Consider the following 19,286-nt stretch of genomic DNA (forward strand, 5'->3'; position numbering starts at 1 on the left):
CTTACTGTGCCCACCGCCAGTTGCTAAGACATTTTAGCTTACTGTGCCCACTGCCAGCCGCTAGTAAGACATTTTAGCTTACTGTGCCCTCTGCCAGCTGCTAGTAAGACATTTTAGCTTACTATGCCCACTGCCAGCTGCTAGTAAGACATTTTAGCTTACTGTGCCCACCGCCAGTTGCTAAGACATTTTAGCTTATTGTGCCCACTGCCAGCTGCTAGTAAGACATTTTAGCTTACTGTGCCCACCGCCAGCTGCCAATAAGACATTTTAGCTTACTATGCCCACCGCCAGTTGCTAAGACATTTTAGCTTACTGTGCCCACTGCCAGCTGCTAATGAGATATTTTAGCTTACTATGCCCACCGCCAGCTGCTAAGACATTTTAGCTTACTGTTCCTACCACCAGCTGCTAGTAAGACATTTTAGCTTACTGTGCCTACCGCCAGCTGCTAGTAAGACATTTTAGCTTACTGTGCCCACCGCCAGCTGCTAGTAAGACATTTTAGCTTACTGTGCCCACCGCCAGCTGCTAGTAAGACATTTTAGCTTACTGTGCCCACTGCCAGCTGCTAATAAGACATTTTAGCTTACTATGCCCACCGCCAGTTGCTAAGACATTTTAGCTTATTGTGCCCACTGCCAGCTGCTAGTAAGACATTTTAGCTTACTGTGCCCACCGCCAGCTGCCAATAAGACATTTTAGCTTATTGTGCCCACCACCAGTTGCTAAGACATTTTAGCTTATTGTGCCCACTGCCAGTAAGACATTTTAGCTTACTGTGCCCACTGCCAGCTGCTAATAAGACATTTTAGCTTACTATGCCCACCGCCAGTTGCTAAGACATTTTAGCTTATTGTGCCCACTGCCAGCTGCTAGTAAGACATTTTAGCTTACTGTGCCCATCGCCAGCTGCCAATAAGACTAGCTTACCATGCCAACCATGAGGAATGGCTCACAAATACTGAGAGAGATTTTTGTCTGCAACTATAGCAAACATGGTTACAGGATAGATATGAAGCAATTTAAAAATATGAATGGAATCGATATTATGTCACGTGTTTAAATCATGGTTTAGGAGTTCGAGTAGTAAATGGGTGATGATCCTAATTTGGTGGTTAATTAAGGTATTATAATAAAGCCAGTTGTAGTGGTTATGATGCCAAAAGCACCCTGGACCCCGTTTCCTGGAAGTGTGGAAAACCATTTTGTACATAGCACGGTCTCTTTAACGAGTGCTGGATACATATAATTCCTGTTCCAGTGCCAATGTGTACATATACTTCCTCCTGTTATATATTTGTCGACACTCCTTGTTCCAAACTCTTACTGTGGGCGTATAAATCCTTATTAACACCTTTCCCATAAGCATTCCTTACATGCATCTCTCTTATAGTAATACCAAGCAGCAAGAGAAGGATTTGTTAATTATATCCAACAAAATACGATAAGGAGGGATTTTAAAGATTTAAACAAAAAAGAAATGTATAGAATAGAACTGACAAGGTGGCGCGAATTTATTAACCACACACCTGAAAATCAGTCACTGGGATTCAAATCTGCAGCAGATCATGAAATGTCGACTTGGCAGAGAGATCTGACCTGATAGAACAATATTACAGACTATTCAGAGCTATCGCTTATTCAAAGCTGACTTTTCCCAGTTCGGCTTTTTTGACATTGAATTCTCACTTTATTGAATAGCCCTGTTAAATGAAACATCTCCTCTGGTTTCCACAGAACCGAGAAAGAACCGGTTGTACAAGTTTAATGCCCACAGGGTTATCCACTAAAGGGGGAAATGTCAGCAATTCAAAGTGAATTTCCAATTCTAGGCAAAAACTGAAAAACTGAAACATAGTTGACATTGAATTTTTAGAATTTTTCCAGTTGAGCTATTTTGATCCACAAAAAAATTACAAATAAATCACTTTGAATTCGTGAGAAAGCATACTTAAGAGGAACAAGGAAACACATAGTAGCGTAAAGGACCACTCCTCGCACCATAACCACTATAGCGCACAGCCACATTCAGCAGGAGAAGCAAGATGTCTCTGTTACTGTAGCATGGCCAATGCTCTTATTTCAATATATCCTGGCACACAGCTTTTCAATATGTTGTTCGTAAACTAAACCTCCCAGGATGTCACGATGTTACATTTCAACAGACAAGATTTGGGTAGTTTATATTTAAGGAATGACTCAATCTATGACTGTAATTCTGGCAATAGATGATATTTAGACTATTTATTAATACGCGTGATAACCCAAGTTACAATCATTGGGGCTTATTAGCTAAATGATTCATTTTCTTATCCTGACTTTTGAATTGTAGAATGCAGAATGGACTCCCCGACACAGCTTGCTTTCAAAACGGGAGAAAAACCAAACAGTCTATCAATATCAAACAGAGGAGGAGCATTTCGGAATAACTGCTTCTCAGAGGGACTGGCTCTGCCCGCTGCGTGCTGGATGCCCCAGAGCTTTGAAGTCGCATACTATACTCTGTGTAATACTGAATATAGGGCTATATAATGCTGACAGTCTGCCCATGTACCCCTATAAAACCATACAATGCACCCCTCTGTATCTAGACATTCACCTTCTGATCTCATGCCTCCCTCTGTATCTAGACATTCACCTTCTGATCTCATGCCTCCCTCTGTATCTAGACATTCACCTTCTGATCTCATGCCTCCCTCTGTATCTAGACATTCACCTTCCTATCTCATGCCTCCCTCTGTATCTAGACATTCACCTTCTGATCTCATGCCTCCCTCTGTATCTAGACATTCACCTTCTGATCTCATGCCTCCCTCTGTATCTAGACATTCTCCTTCTGATCTCATGCCTCCCTCTGTATCTAGACATTCACCTTCCTATCTCATGCCTCCCTCTGTATCTAGACATTCACCTTCCTATCTCATGCCTCCCTCTGTATCTAGACATTCACCTTCTGATCTCATGCCTCCCTCTGTATCTAGACATTCACCTTCTGATCTCATGCCTCCCTCTGTATCTAGACATTCACCTTCTGATCTCATGCCTCCCTCTGTATCTAGACATTCACCTTCCTATCTCATGCCTCCCTCTGTATCTAGACATTCACCTTCTGATCTCATGCCTCCCTCTGTATCTAGACATTCACCTTCCTATCTCATGCCTCCCTCTGTATCTAGACATTCACCTTCTGATCTCATGCCTCCCTCTGTATCTAGACATTCACCTTCTGATCTCATGCCTCCCTCTGTATCTAGACATTCACCTTCTGATCTCATGCCTCCCTCTGTATCTAGACATTCTCCTTCTGATCTCATGCCTCCCTCTGTATCTAGACATTCACCTTCCTATCTCATGCCTCCCTCTGTATCTAGACATTCACCTTCCTATCTCATGCCTCCCTCTGTATCTAGACATTCACCTTCTGATCTCATGCCTCCCTCTGTATCTAGACATTCACCTTCTGATCTCATGCCTCCCTCTGTATCTAGACATTCACCTTCCTATCTCATGCCTCCCTCTGTATCTAGACATTCACCTTCTGATCTCATGCCTCCCTCTGTATCTAGACATTCACCTTCTGATCTCATGCCTCCCTCTGTATCTAGACATTCTCCTTCTGATCTCATGCCTCCCTCTGTATCTAGACATTCACCTTCCTATCTCATGCCTCCCTCTGTATCTAGACATTCACCTTCCTATCTCATGCCTCCCTCTGTATCTAGACATTCACCTTCTGATCTCATGCCTCCCTCTGTATCTAGACATTCACCTTCCTATCTCATGCCTCCCTCTGTATCTAGACATTCACCTTCTGATCTCATGCCTCCCTCTGTATCTAGACATTCACCTTCTGATCTCATGCCTCCCTCTGTATCTAGACATTCACCTTCTGATCTCATGCCTCCCTCTGTATCTAGACATTCACCTTCTGATCTCATGCCTCCCTCTGTATCTAGACATTCACCTTCTGATCTCATGCCTCCCTCTGTATCTAGACATTCACCTTCTGATCTCATGCCTCCCTCTGTATCTAGACATTCACCTTCCTATCTCATGCCTCCCTCTGTATCTAGACATTCACCTTCTGATCTCATGCCTCCCTCTGTATCTAGACATTCACCTTCTGATCTCATGCCTCCCTCTGTATCTAGACATTCACCTTCTGATCTCATGCCTCCCTCTGTATCTAGACATTCACCTTCTGATCTCATGCCTCCCTCTGTATCTAGACATTCACCTTCTGATCTCATGCCTCCCTCTGTATCTAGACATTCACCTTCCTATCTCATGCCTCCCTCTGTATCTAGACATTCTCCTTCTGATCTCATGCCTCCCTCTGTATCTAGACATTCACCTTCTGATCTCATGCCTCCCTCTGTATCTAGACATTCACCTTCCTATCTCATGCCTCCCTCTGTATCTAGACATTCACCTTCTGATCTCATGCCTCCCTCTGTATCTAGACATTCACCTTCCTATCTCATGCCTCCCTCTGTATCTAGACATTCACCTTCTGATCTCATGCCTCCCTCTGTATCTAGACATTCACCTTCTGATCTCATGCCTCCCTCTGTATCTAGACATTCACCTTCTGATCTCATGCCTCCCTCTGTATCTAGACATTCACCTTCTGATCTCATGCCTCCCTCTGTATCTAGACATTCACCTTCTGATCTCATGCCTCCCTCTGTATCTAGACATTCACCTTCTGATCTCATGCCTCCCTCTGTATCTAGACATTCACCTTCTGATCTCATGCCTCCCTCTGTATCTAGACATTCACCTTCTGATCTCATGCCTCCCTCTGTATCTAGACATTCACCTTCTGATCTCATGCCTCTTTCTGTATCTAGACATTCACCTTCTGATCTCATGCCTCCCTCTGTATCTAGACATTCACCTTCTGATCTCATGCCTCCCTCTGTATCTAGACATTCACCTTCTGATCTCATGCCTACCTTTATAACCATACAGAGCACCCTATATCTAAACATGCACCCTCTGTATCTAGACATTCACCTTCTGATCTCATGCCTACCTTTATAACCATACAGAGCACCCTATATCTAAACATGCACCCCTTGTCTAATACTCTGTCAATGCATACAATTCATGCACTACCTACTTGTAAAAACAGTACCCCAATTCCCTCAAAATTGCATACATTCCCCCCTAAAATCTGCAACCCAATACCTAATGCTTCTGCTCAAGCATTCTAAAAAATACAAACAGACTAAAATCAAACGGTTAATATGCCGAGTTGCCAAACTGCCTGAGGAATTCCCAGGTATCTGATGCCTGTCTGATTCCCGCTGGGGACAGGGCCGTATTAACATAGGGGCTGATGGAGCTGCAGCTCCAGGCCCATTCCCACAAAATATGCCCATTGCTTAAAAATATCTATATTTTAATTACTCTTCACTTCCTCTTGCTTAACTATTGAAACGTATGTGGACTGGCTGACAATGACATTAGTTCAGGAATTTGCGAAATATGCGAATGCTCTTGCTGCTTGCTAGGGGACAGTCCTTAGAAAGCTAGTGCATCATTAGACGCATTTATGCCAAGCTCAGGGTGCTGTCGATACAGTATACCCTTAGTTGGCCAGCCTGCATGATTGGCAGTCAGCCTGATATGCATTCATGCCAGGCTGACCATTTAATACTTCATGCAAACACGGCCCCCTTCTGGGCAGGATTCTGTATTTAGGCCCAGCATAATTGTCAGCACCAGGCCCAATGGGCTCTTAATCTGGCCCTGCCTAGGATATTGCTGTGTTTGCTGAATTTCTGTATCAGGAGACCATGTGGGTTATTATTTAGATTACTCAGTAACCAGGTCCTTCACGGATGAGGACCTTGAAATCAGAGTGCACAGAGATGCTGGGTATAGGAGAGACAACGTGTGCTTCAAACAGCACCTGCAATAAGTTAATATTTCAATAAATGCAGGAATATTTACTACGGTGTGAATTATTAGGAATTCAAAGTAAATTTCATATTTCAGACCAGAGAAGCTGAAATTAAATCATAACTGAATCTAAATGAGCTAATCTGGTCTAAAATTTGAACTAAGGCAGTGATTCTATCAAAACCTATCATGGTAGCTTAAGTTGATCCAGAAGACCATAAATTGTAATTTAAGTATCCCAACAGGAAGGGCTGGTATGGGGGACAGAAGGGCAATTGCCTCCTCAGTCACTAACATACTGGGTTTGGGGGCTGCAGGCTCACAGGCTTGCTGTACAGATTTAAATAAACATGGGGCGTGTTGGCACAGTGCAGGAGGCATACATTTTGCAGGGTGTTTCCTAACACAGATCTGTGTGGGCTTGTGGTTGGGATGGTAACCTGTGAACTCAATGCTTTCCAGGGCTCTACTTGCCCGTATTACCCAGGAGACAGCAGTGTCTGAGTATGAATGATGTGGACATGTTTGCATGTTGCTGTGGGGTATGAGGAGATACGGCAAAAGACCCCAGACCAAAAGATGTCAGCCCTTCCCTGTGTCCCAGTATCCACCATCAATGATTGTCAGTTTACATCTCTCTGTCACTGCATACTATATATTATTGCAAAGCATGTGTCTAGCTTCCACAGTGATTGTTACTTCGCTTTAGGTTTGTGAATTTCTTTCCACTACCACAAAACACATGGGGACACAAAGTTAAATAGCATTCAACCCACCAGTAAAAATTATAGGAATCACCCACCATACATTAAAATGAATGTCCCCAGAGGCTTGGGCCGAGTCTACTAATGTAACATGGTTTTGAGACAGGTTTAATATCAGAGAGCTTAGTGTGAGCTTAAAAGATCAGATACAATGATAACGAAGTGAGGATTTATTTAGTAACACAATACTGTGCCAGCCCTGTAATTGTACATAATATTTCACAATCTCCAGTTTACACACTACTACCTAGCAACAGCATGTATTAAAACCAAAAAAAAACAAAAAACACACACACCACCTTTAAAATGACTTGTTCTCGTTACATGTAGAATTGTACTTACTGCTAGTGAATTTAAATGTGATCAACTACAACAGTCTAAAGTCTGACTGAGCATCAGATGAAATGCAATCGTTTTATATTAGAATTAATCCTCACTGTTCATTACTACGAGAGGCCTATTTTCCAAATAGGTAGACCCAAAGAGCTGACAATCAACTAGAAAAATCTCCAGCAAACAACGAGATTTCCTCCAGCTTCAATATATTATTCTAAACGTTGTGCCAACTCCCAAAGCCCTTTGTACAACAAATACACCTAATATGCAAGTGTGCATGGCCAGTGTTACAAACAGAACTGGCTAGTCCAACACAGGCATGGCTACTTTAACATATATGCTAAATATAACATACATCACTTGGGTGACATACACATAAGTGGCGGGTGTAATACAAAGCTGACTATTATTATTTTATTATTTATATAGCGCCATCAGATTCCGTAGCGCTGTACAATGGGTGGACTAACAGACATGTAATTGTAACACTTGTATAAGCACAAGTTTTTTTTTTTTTTAATATACACATGGTTAATGTAACATATCATATATACTAAATGTGTTGCTTACAGGCAAACTAACTGTGCTAAGAGATACTAAATAATAATTCTACTGTCTCATAATATTACAAAGAGGAGCAGATGCAGTGCGTAAATTCAGGTGGGACCCTGCCGGATTCTGTGGCAAATTCTAAACGGTGGACACATGTATCAACACAAAAACTGATACACATATGTACACTATGCATACATGGACAAATACCCACATTTAGCCCAGCAGCTTGTGACGCCCCCCTTCCTGCCTGACAAATCAATCGCATGCCCCCTTTCCCTGTATGTGTAGCAGGCTTAACAATTGGTGGCCCGTTTTATTAATAACTTGCATGCAGGTATTTGGGCGGAGAGTGTGGGGGAGTCCTATGTTAGTCTATTTAGCTAAACATAAACCCCATGGCTTTTTTTTATTTTATTATTAGATTGAGAATTATTGGGAAATCAAAGTTAATTGCAAATTTAAGGCCAGAGTGGTTGAACTGGGAACATTAGACTTCGAGAATTTTCCAATACAGCTTGGGCCTTTTATTTTAAACTTACGTTGAATTCCTAAAAAATCTCACTTGAGTGAATAGCCTTGTAAATTCTCAGATATCACATTAAAAGACAAACCTTGGAATGAAATAAGACAGCACAGAGCCAGCTTAACAGATGGGAGTTAAAGGTACAGGAAGCATTTTTTTTATTTGAATACACATCACAAAAATAAATAAATAGATTTACACTTTCAGCATCACAAGTATGAAAAGACACGTTAGATTTGATATATTTTTGTTGCCAATATATCTATGCCTTCCTTCTGGGGACTCAAATCCCAGCTACCCATTATACATTATCTAATTCATCATTTCACCTGTGAACTCACCTATAGATGTCCAATATAGTGTCATTCCCAACCAAACACACGCCATAGGTGGGTCTCTTGAGAGAGAGCACTAGGTTTCCCCTCTTAAGATCTTGTTCCATTCCCTGGGATTATCTTGTGAAGAATAAATGAGTAAATAGCCTTCCTTCTTGTGTATTGACTAACAGTCTGTGCAGAGTGATACAAAGACCATTGAAATGGAAACAAGTCAACACTCACAGATCATCAGCTTCTCTTTAAACTCCTGACAATGAGCGAAACCCAACCCCCTGTGTGGGATGTCTTATGCAGGTAGTTTGGTAGTATGCTCTGAGATAAATCCTTCAGAAAGGGTGTGACACGCCTGTGTCAGTTCATTGTGGGTACTGACTCATTCAGGATGGTCATTTAGATTTAGAAACAATAATCAATAACATTCACTCAGGATTATTCACTAAAAAGAGGGGAATGTGAGGATTTCATAGTGAATTCAAAGTAAGTTTAAAATTGTAACACTGAAAACATAGCTGAGAACGCAATTGCCTTAGTGTTAAAATATATCCCCTTCAGATCTTTATTTTGCTCACAATTTAAATCCTGGTCCCTACCACCCACTAGTGGGCGATTCAGGCTTTCATGGTGGGAGGTGGTGGGTGTCAGGATTACAAGTTCATCCAGCACGTAGAACTGTATCACACCGAGGACTAATAGGCAACGTCTTACCGGGCCTTAGAATGGCCAGACTTAACGAACCTGAGAATAGTCAGAATACTTGCCGAGGTCAGGGACACTGAAGGAGACACAACGATGAGGGAAAGCCAGAAGTCAGGGATACCAGAATACAAGGAAGTCAAACAAAGCCAAAGTCAATAACCAGAAACAAACTATCAGGAACGCACTCTCGGACAACCACTAAGGGAAACCACGATCGGGGAATGAGCTGAAGAAATAGATGAGCTTAAATACCCCTTTTGTGGATCCGATTGGCCATAACCGGCCTTTGACCCCAGAACGTGTGTGTTTGTCTTTTGCGTGACGTCACACATGTTGACGTTGACTATGCTGTCGGCTTACGCGGGCTACTAATTGATATATAACCGCAACGGCCAGTGGCCATTAACATGCTGCAGGGGTCAGACATATTGAAGCATGGCCGCTGAACGGCACTACCACACTTGTTGGCAAGGCAATCACCATTGATGTCACAAGGTGAGGGTGAATATGTTACAGTGGGTTATGCAGCACAGACCTTGCTGTGAGCCCTCTCGGGCCGGTGAGGAGATCAAAGATCTCACTCACCGGCCTGCTGACACTTAGTTCCAGCAGAGGGAGGAAAGGACTCGGGAGGCTCGGTGTTCCTCCCACTAGTAGGCTGGTAGGACTATTGCCGCGTGATGTGCTCACGAGAGGACAGGAGAGTCAGCCTGCTGCCAGAGGAGAAGCAGGCTAAAGTGAATGTGTCACCACTGGACCATCAGGGCTTGCACCGTTATGTCCCCCCTTCCTGGTCAAAGGTAAGAAGAAGAGAGGGGGAGACATTAAGATAGATTTTCTCACATCTCACCCACCCACAACATAGACCCTATGCACCCTTCACACACACGCACACGCACACACACAAACACACACCACCCCTCACACACACACAGCACATCTCACACACACACCACCCCTCACACATAAAAAAATAGAATAGAAAAAAGGGAAAAGTTAAGTTTAAAAAAAAAGGAAAAGGGGAAAAAAAAATAGAAAAAAAAAATGAAAAAAAAATATAGAAAAGGGGAGAGATTCATTTGTTCTTATGAAAATCTAACCAGAATTCAAATACTTAGTCTCGCAAATACTTAGCCTCAATGATCTCATTAAACATCAGTTAAGGTCATTTCACATTACTTTATTGTTTTCACATTTAACTTTATAAAGTTACAAACATTATAAACATGCATAAAGTAGAAATAGAAAGATCAATTTAAGTACTTTTTAAATTTATTTATTTTAAACCTCCTTTCTAAAACAATTTCCCACTTGCACAAAATACTGCGGCACCGGTGGGCGGTAAGGAAATTTTACCATCAAAGATACAAATGTAGGCGATAGGTATTAAAAGGCTGACTACTCCTGACTTAACCCCTTAAGGACAGATGACGGATATATTCCGTCATGATTCCCTTTTATTCCAGAAGTTGTGTCCTTAAGGGGTTAAACCAACAGAAAGTTTTATCCTGAAACAGGTGCTAAACAGGCGCTATCCTGAAACAGGTGCTAAACAGGCGCTATCCTGAAACAGGTGCTAAACAGGCGCTATTCTGAAACAGGTGCTAAACAGGCACTATTCTGAAACAGGTGCTAAACAGGCACTATTCTGAAACAGGCGCTAAACAGGCGCTATTCTGAAACAGGTGCTAAACAGGCGCTATCCTGAAACAGGTGGTAAACAGGCGCTATTCTGAAACAGGTGCTAAACAGGCGCTATCCTGAAACAGGTGCTAAACAGACGCTATCCTGAAACAGGTGCTAAACAGGCGCTATTCTGAAACAGGTGCTAAACAGGCACTATTCTGAAACAGGCGCTATTCTGAAACAGGTGCTAAACAGGCGCTATTCTGAAACAGGTGCTAAACAGGCGCTATTCTGAAACAGGTGCTAAACAGGCGCTATCCTGAAACAGGTGCTAAACAGGCGCTATCCTGAAACAGGTGGTAAACAGGCGCTATTCTGAAACAGGTGCTAAACAGGCGCTATCCTGAAACAGGTGCTAAACAGGCGCTATCCTGAAACAGGTGCTAAACAGGCGCTATTCTGAAACAGGTGGTAAACAGGCGCTATTCTGAAACAGGTGGTAAACAGGTGCTATTCTGAAATAGGTGCTATCCTGAAACAGGTGCTAAACAGGCGCTATCCTGAAACAGGTGGTAAACAGGCGCTATTCTGAAACAGGTGCTAAACAGGCGCTATCCTGAAACAGGTGCTAAACAGACGCTATCCTGAAACAGGTGCTAAACAGGCGCTATCCTGAAACAGGTGCTAAACAGACGCTATCCTGAAACAGGTGCTAAACAGGCGCTATCCTGAAACAGGCGCTATTCTGAAACAGGTGCTAAACAGGCGCTATTCTGAAACAGGTGCTAAACAGGCGCTATCCTGAAACAGGTGCTAAACAGGCGCTATCCTGAAACAGGTGCTAAACAGGCGCTATCCTGAAACAGGTGCTAAACAGGCGCTATCCTGAAACAGGTGCTAAACAGGCGCTATTCTGAAACAGGTGGTAAACAGGCGCTATCCTGAAACAGGTGGTAAACAGGCGCTATTCTGAAACAGGTGCTAAACAGGCGCTATCCTGAAACAGGTGCTAAACAGGCGCTATCCTGAAACAGGTGCTAAACAGGCGCTATCCTGAAACAGGTGCTAAACAGGCGCTATCCTGAAACAGGTGCTAAACAGGCGCTATCCTGAAACAGGTGCTAAACAGGCGCTATCCTGAAACAGGTGGTAAACAGGCGCTATTCTGAAACAGGTGGTAAACAGGCGCTATTCTGAAACAGGTGGTAAACAGACGCTATCCTGAAACAGGTGCTAAACAGGCGCTATCCTGAAACAGGTGGTAAACAGGCGCTATTCTGAAACAGGTGGTAAACAGACGCTATCCTGAAACAGGTGGTAAACAGGCGCTATTCTGAAACAGAAGCTAAACAGGCGCTATCCTGAAACAGGTGCTAAACAGGCGCTATCCTGAAACAGGTGCTAAACAGGCGCTATCCTGAAACAGGTGCTAAACAGGCGCTATCCTGAAACAGGTGCTAAACAGGCGCTATCCTGAAACAGGTGCTAAACAGGCGCTATCCTGAAACAGGTGCTAAACAGGCGCTATCCTGAAACAGGTGCTAAACAGGCGCTATCCTGAAACAGGTGCTAAACAGGCGCTATCCTGAAACAGGTGCTAAACAGGCGCTATTCTGAAACAGGTGCTAAACAGGCGCTATCCTGAAACAGGTGCTAAACAGGCGCTATCCTGAAACAGGTGCTAAACAGGCGCTATCCTGAAACAGGTGGTAAACAGGCGCTATTCTGAAACAGGTGCTAAACAGGCGCTATCCTGAAACAGGTGGGAAACAGGCGCTATCCTGAAACAGGTGCTAAACAGGCGCTATCCTGAAACAGGTGCTAAACAGGCGCTATTCTGAAACAGGTGCTAAACAGGCGCTATCCTGAAACAGGTGGTAAACAGGCGCTATCCTGAAACAGGTGGTAAACAGGCGCTATCCTGAAACAGGTGCTAAACAGGCGCTATCCTGAAACAGGTGCTAAACAGGCGCTATTCTGAAACAGGTGCTAAACAGGCGCTATCCTGAAACAGGTGCTAAACAGGCGCTATCCTGAAACAGGTGGTAAACAGGCGCTATCCTGAAACAGGTGCTAAACAGGCGCTATCCTGAAACAGGTGCTAAACAGGCGCTATCCTGAAACAGGTGCTAAACAGGCGCTATCCTGAAACAGGTGCTAAACAGGCGCTATCCTGAAACAGGTGGTAAACAGGCGCTATTCTGAAACAGGTGCTAAACAGGCGCTATTCTGAAACAGGTGCTAAACAGGCGCTATCCTGAAACAGGTGCTAAACAGGCGCTATTCTGAAACAGGTGCTAAACAGGCGCTATTCTGAAACAGGTGCTAAACAGGTGCTATCCTGAAACAGGTGCTAATTGATAAGATACATTCTATTGGGTTTTGCTCATTATTTAACACTTTGCCCAGAATAATGCCTGTCTCCCATAGCGTTGGTACTTATTGTGGGGACAGGAGCCAGCCCCACCCTCTCACATGACACTAAAGACGAGTGTTTTTTCACGTTGGACTGAGTAATGAATGGTTCAGGCCAGTTTCTGACATACAAGTTGGCAGGATAGGAATTCATATTAACCAGACTTTACATCTCATCCTCAAAGTGTTTACATCACAGAAAAGAAGCTGGTAGAAGGTTTCGGTGGTTTATCTGGGCCCTGGGGTAATAAGATGTGCAATTTCCACAGAAGATGTGGTTAAAAACATTGCACAATGCTTCCAATCCAGCAACCTGGTGAGCATGACGGAGACATGTCCAACGCCTGATACAAATATCGATTTTACATTCAGAGGGAACATCAATAGGGAGGCTCTGCAGAATTATACTGGGAGAGCTTCTACACGTAAAGAGGTCTATAGAGAAGGCGATACGTAATGTATGGGAGGAACTAATCTGTTTACCCAAATCCAATCAATGTAATCACAGTTATCCGGATATTGGGGAGAAGGCTGACTATTTCTATGGAATGGATGAATGCACAGATACAATGCACAAACACTCACTTAATGCATGCACAATGTGAGAACAGATATGTCATAACCTGAACTAGTACAATGCATGCACAGGCACATTTATTTATTTATTACTGGTATTCATAAAGCGCCAACAGATTCCGCAGCGCTGTACAATTAGTGGAGAATGTACAATATACACAGACAAATACAAGAGGTAGAGAGAGCCCTGCCCGTAAGCTGATAACTAGCTGATAAATTGCCAAGTGAGGCAAAGGAAGAACAAGCAGAACGTATGCACAAACACACATCACGAACAAGCAGAACGTATGCACAAACACAAATCACGAACAAGCAGAACGTATGCACAAACACACATCACGAACAAGCAGAACGTATGCACAAACACACATCACGAACAAGCAGAACGTATGCACAAACACAAATCACGAACAAGCAGAACGTATGCACAAACACACATCACGAACAAGCAGAACGTATGCACAAACACACATCACGAACAAGCAGAACGTATGCACAAACACACAGCACGAACAAGCAGAACGTATGCACAAACACACAGCACGAACAAGCAGAACGTATGCACACACACATCACAAACAAGCAGAACGTATGCACACACATCACGAACAAGTAGAATGTATACACAAACACAAATCACGAACAAGCAGAACGTATGCACAAACACACAGCACGAACAAGCAGAATGTATGAACAAACACACAGCACGAACAAGCAGAATGTATGCACTAACACACAGCACGAACAAGCAGAATGTTTGCACAAACACTGACACACATATGAAGAATGCACGCACAGACACATTGCACGCAAAAACACAAAACATGAATGGAAGATGTACAAATTACACACATGCGCTATACATTTACAGCAAGCTAGCAGATACAGTGGACAGACACATTGCTCCCCAGATAGCCTGGTCTGGGTCAAACTAGATATCAATCTGATCAGAGCCAGTGGGAGAGGCTATAAAGAGGGTAGGTGTTAATTACTGCAGTGACTCCTTATTAATTATAATTTCTTACAGTGATTAGTTTTAATTCTCATCATTCCAGCTGAATGTCTTATGATGCATTGTGTGCCATATGTAAATCAATCTCAGCATGCGTTGATTAATGAAGGCATTCATTGATGCACCACGTGTGGCTACATTTCGTCATTTGTGGCATTTTTATAGGTTCATCTGTGGCCAAGTTGAAATGGTTCAGAGTGAGGATGTGCGGCTAGGTACCAAGAAGGGACACAAGTGGCGATCTGTGTCGGATTGCATAAAGGCTGTGCCTAGACACATAAACATAGCTGTGAGATTCCTACACATAACTTATAGGCAGGAGTCTCCGAAATTAGTTACTTGAAGTAATCTCAACAGGGGGTAACTAATTTAGACAATAAAGAGGAGTTTAAGAAAGATCCAACAAAGTGGGAATTTCCCAAGAGATTACCATTAATTGAAGATACTATACTCCTAATAAATAATAATAATAATAATAATAAGTTAACCCTCTACGAGGCAGTCCCCAGTATGACTAGCAAGCCCTTTTCCTTAGAGTAAAAAGGTAGCCAAAGTGCCCAACCACAGAGCAAGATGAACTAAAAACAAATGCACATTAGTACATATCATCCAAAGGTGACTTGACGCGCGTTTCGGGGCAACCTGCGCCTTTCTTAAGAGACTCAAATGTAGCACTTGCAAGACCATCGGTTAAATAGGGTAAGTGCCCGCCCGTTCCGGATATCATACGTCCAATCCGTTAGCAATCTGGATGATAATTTATTAGTAGCTAGGGATTACATCATCCAGCTCGTTCCACCTTAAAGAGAAAGATACCCGTGGTCTGACTTAATAGATACAAACCAGTGGCAAGTCATTTGTTGACAGAGAACTAATATCTATCAGCATAATATGTCACTTAGGTAATATCCAGGTAATAAAGACTACTAAAGGAAAACAAGTTTACTAGATAATTTTTTTACATACATAGAGAGTATTTAATATATATTGAGTGAAAATTAACCTCTATAATATGGTGGGTACAGGTCTAATGTTTTCCTCATTATGATGGCAAAAGAGGGGAAAATCAACTAAACAAATGTGGACCATAACCACTATCTAAACAGTTTTAGATCATAAATACGATCTATTAAAGGCTAATTCTACCTCTTATTATATAGTTTAGTCCAACATATGCAAATAATTATAAATAGAAATCACCCCAAGTTTTATTGATGGAATCAATTTGTTGGTATAAAACCTAAACTCAGTGGGCTATCAAGAAGTCAAACTTTTATAATAAAAATCTGTCGTGAGCAGGCAACTCAAAGAACTGAGTTAGAATTAATATCCAAATAGAGATGCTAAATATTGCTTAGTATTTAAATAAACGGGAAACTCTCATTTAGACCTCTTGGAAAAGGGTCTTAAGTTTAAAGATCCACCACCATTCTCTCGCTGGACTTTTTTAACCCCTTAAAGACACATGACATGTGTGACATGTCATGATTCCCTTTTATTCCAGAATTTTGGTCCTTAAGGGGTTAACCAGCTCAATACCTTTTGAGTCACCCCTATGTTGTTCTTTGAGATGTCGGGAGATAGGGGTCTCAGTTAGATTTATAACACATCTTACATGTTCTTTTATCCTTTCTTTAACCCCTTAAGGACCAAACTTCTGGAATAAAAGGGAATCATGTCATGTGTCCTTAAGGGGTTAAAGGGACGGAAGGTCTTCCCTACATACATCTTCCCACAATCACATGTAATGAGGAAGACCAGGTCAGCTGTCTTGCAGTTGAAAAGGGATTCTATCTTATAGCTTTCAGATATAATATTATAGATTATAGCTTTGCTGGTCTTCACTATCCTTTATAAACTTTGAATCATGCTTGATATGTTTGCAGACCACACGTCCCGCATTTTTATGTTCCCACGGGGAGGGGGGGCTTTTTAGCCATGGCTAGACACACATATTATTCAGCCCTCTATAAGAGTGCTCAGGGATGTAAATGGAGCAATATGTGTATTTTGTGTACATTTAACTCATAAAAGTGGGCACATCCCTACGCCTCAAATAATGTTAATTAAGTGCCGTTCTGTTGGGGATATTAGATCCCACAATCCAGTCAAATCTATAAAGCCTACACACGAGAGGGAAATGATCAAATAGTTCTATTCATACAGGAATTGGGGGGACTGAGATCTTGTACAGAGTGCTAGATCATATACAGAGTGCTAGATCACATACGGAGTGCTAGATCACATACGGAGTGCTAGATCACATACGGAGTGCTAGATCACATACGGAGTGCTAGATCACATACGGAGTGCTAGATCACATACAGAGAGCTAGATCACATACAGAGAGCTAGATCATATACAGAGTGCTAGATGATATACAGGGTGCTAGATGATATACAGGGTGCTAGATGATATACATAGTGCTAGATCACATACAGAGAGCTAGATCACATACAGAGAGCTAGATCATATACAGAGTGCTAGATCACATACAGAGTGCTAGATCACATACAGAGTGCTAGACCACATACAGAGTGCCAGAACATATCTAAAGTGCTAGATGATATACTGAGAGATGGATGGTGTGCAGAAAGCAGGGTGATCCCCTGTACAGAGAGACAGACAGTGTTACTCTATCTGGACTCTCTCTTGGAGGTAATCCATTGTTTGACTCATCCTTTGAACTTTGTAAACAGGACTTACAGATTCCCTGATTTAATGTGAGAAATGTAGGATGAGCCGCCTGACCCAGGGACTTTTTGCGCAAACTGTAAACCTTTTCATGTGTGGACACCTCCCATTGTGGAGATAATGAGTTTCACTGAGGACAATTCACAATGGGTCGTGTTTTCCCCAACCAGCTGATAATGTCCCTGATAATACTGGGAATTGTTCTTGGCTCTAACAAACATCTGATGTAATCCAACTGTTTATCTGGAGATAGCCCAGACCCCCAGGGCTTTAACCCCTTAAGGACCAAACTTTTGGAATAAAAGGGAATCATGACATGTCACACATGTCATGTGTCCTTAAGGGGTTAAAGGTCCCTGTAAAGTCAAGCTGCGATTATTATAATTACTGACATTTATAAAGCACCAACATACTCCACAGCGCTGTACAATGACGGGTCGGGGGGGAGGGGCGAGAACATATAACATGCACAAACCAATACACAAGGTAACGAGGGCCCTGCCCATGAGATGTGCAATTAGCAGGAACATTCCACTGCGTTCCATGGTGAAAGCTCCACCTTTATAGAGTTATTCACCAATGTGGGAATTCAAAGTGAATTTCAGGCAAAAGTAGCCGACTTGGACAATGTTTCCAGTTTGGCTACTTTGACCTTAAATTTGAAATGGACGTTTAACTCACTTAGAATTCCTGATAATTCTCACTTTAGCAAATGACCCTGTTACAATCCTCTTAGAATGTAAGATATAGATATATATATAAATAAAAAGCCACAATCTGGAGGCCGGTAGCCAAGCTCTTCTAGTCAGTCGAATACATTTAGTTTTACCCAGCATAATCTCAAAATTCTAAAATGTTGTTTGAAAGTAGTTTAACCCGAGAAGATAACATGGTGCTCAGTCACTATTGCCACCATAACCACTTCATAGAGATGGTGGGAGTGTTCTTTTAATTAGGTTGGGGTAGGAGACTAGTTAGCTATACATCTGTGCAAAGTTACTTGGGACCTAATACCCTGTTTCCCTGAAAATAAGACATCTCCCAAAAATAAGCCCTAGTGCGTTTTCCGGGGGGAAAATGAATAAAAGACTCGGTCTTATTTTCGGGGAAAGACGGTAACTATGATATGCCTTTCTCACCAAATGGAGACCCATCGCATGGCAGGGAGGTGACCCAGTTCTAGGAATCCCCAATTTAGCTAGAGTCACAGCTTGGCTATTCGAGCCTCCATTTTGCCATTCAGATTTTACGTGACTAAAACTCAGAGTTTTGTGAATAAAACCCCACCCTGTTAGACAATACAAAAATGCCTCTGAGAGTCTCCCTGGGGAAAGCTGATCCTCCTGGGGTAATGTGTGACCTCATTCAATATCTGGGATTACAAGTCATATCAAATAGTATCAATCTGTAGGCTCTGCAGGGGGAGAGATGCTGAAGGGCGGCTGCAGGGGTAGTGGGGAGAATGAGGGTCTTACCTGGCTTATGGGGCTTCCCATGGCACCTGGAAGAAAGTTTTAAAATGATTGTGTCCCACCCCTTACATACTACCCCCCTGATAATGTAACTTAATCGCTTCCCACATTTCTGTATATCTGATTTATAGACTCCGCATTGAGCAACAAGTGATGTAAAGACATTGTAGGGTGGGACAGTTTACAACACAAAATATCACAAAATGAATGCACACATACAGAGTAAAATATTTTGTCAACTAAACATAGATGAGAAAAACTAAATTCAGATAAAATGTCACCACCATAAAACAAAATAGGAACATTTCATTTTTTGGTGGTAGTGTCCCTTTAACCCCTTAAGGACCAAACTTCTGGAATAAAAGG

The 19,286-nt window shown here is 42.4% G+C and overlaps 1 protein-coding gene across 2 annotated transcripts in view; it reads right to left on the bottom strand.

Moving 5' to 3' along the window:
• LOC134577800 (protein-arginine deiminase type-1-like) overlaps positions 1 to 15,465 on the bottom strand; it is a 48,086-nt gene extending 32,621 nt beyond the window's left edge. The window contains exon 1 of one of the 2 annotated variants that reach the window (XM_063436701.1): positions 15,357 to 15,465. In XM_063436701.1, the coding sequence (XP_063292771.1) occupies positions 15,357 to 15,358 (2 nt within the window). In that variant the 5' untranslated portion in view covers positions 15,359 to 15,465. Of the gene's footprint in view, positions 1 to 8,432; positions 8,646 to 15,356 lie in introns of those variants that run through there. The other variant, XM_063436700.1, reaches the window with a different exon arrangement.
• Between the last annotated feature and the right edge of the window lie 3,821 nt (positions 15,466 to 19,286).

The sequence above is a fragment of the Pelobates fuscus genome, chromosome 11 (genome assembly GCF_036172605.1).
Source record: "Pelobates fuscus isolate aPelFus1 chromosome 11, aPelFus1.pri, whole genome shotgun sequence".
Taxonomy (NCBI): Eukaryota; Metazoa; Chordata; class Amphibia; order Anura; family Pelobatidae; genus Pelobates; species Pelobates fuscus.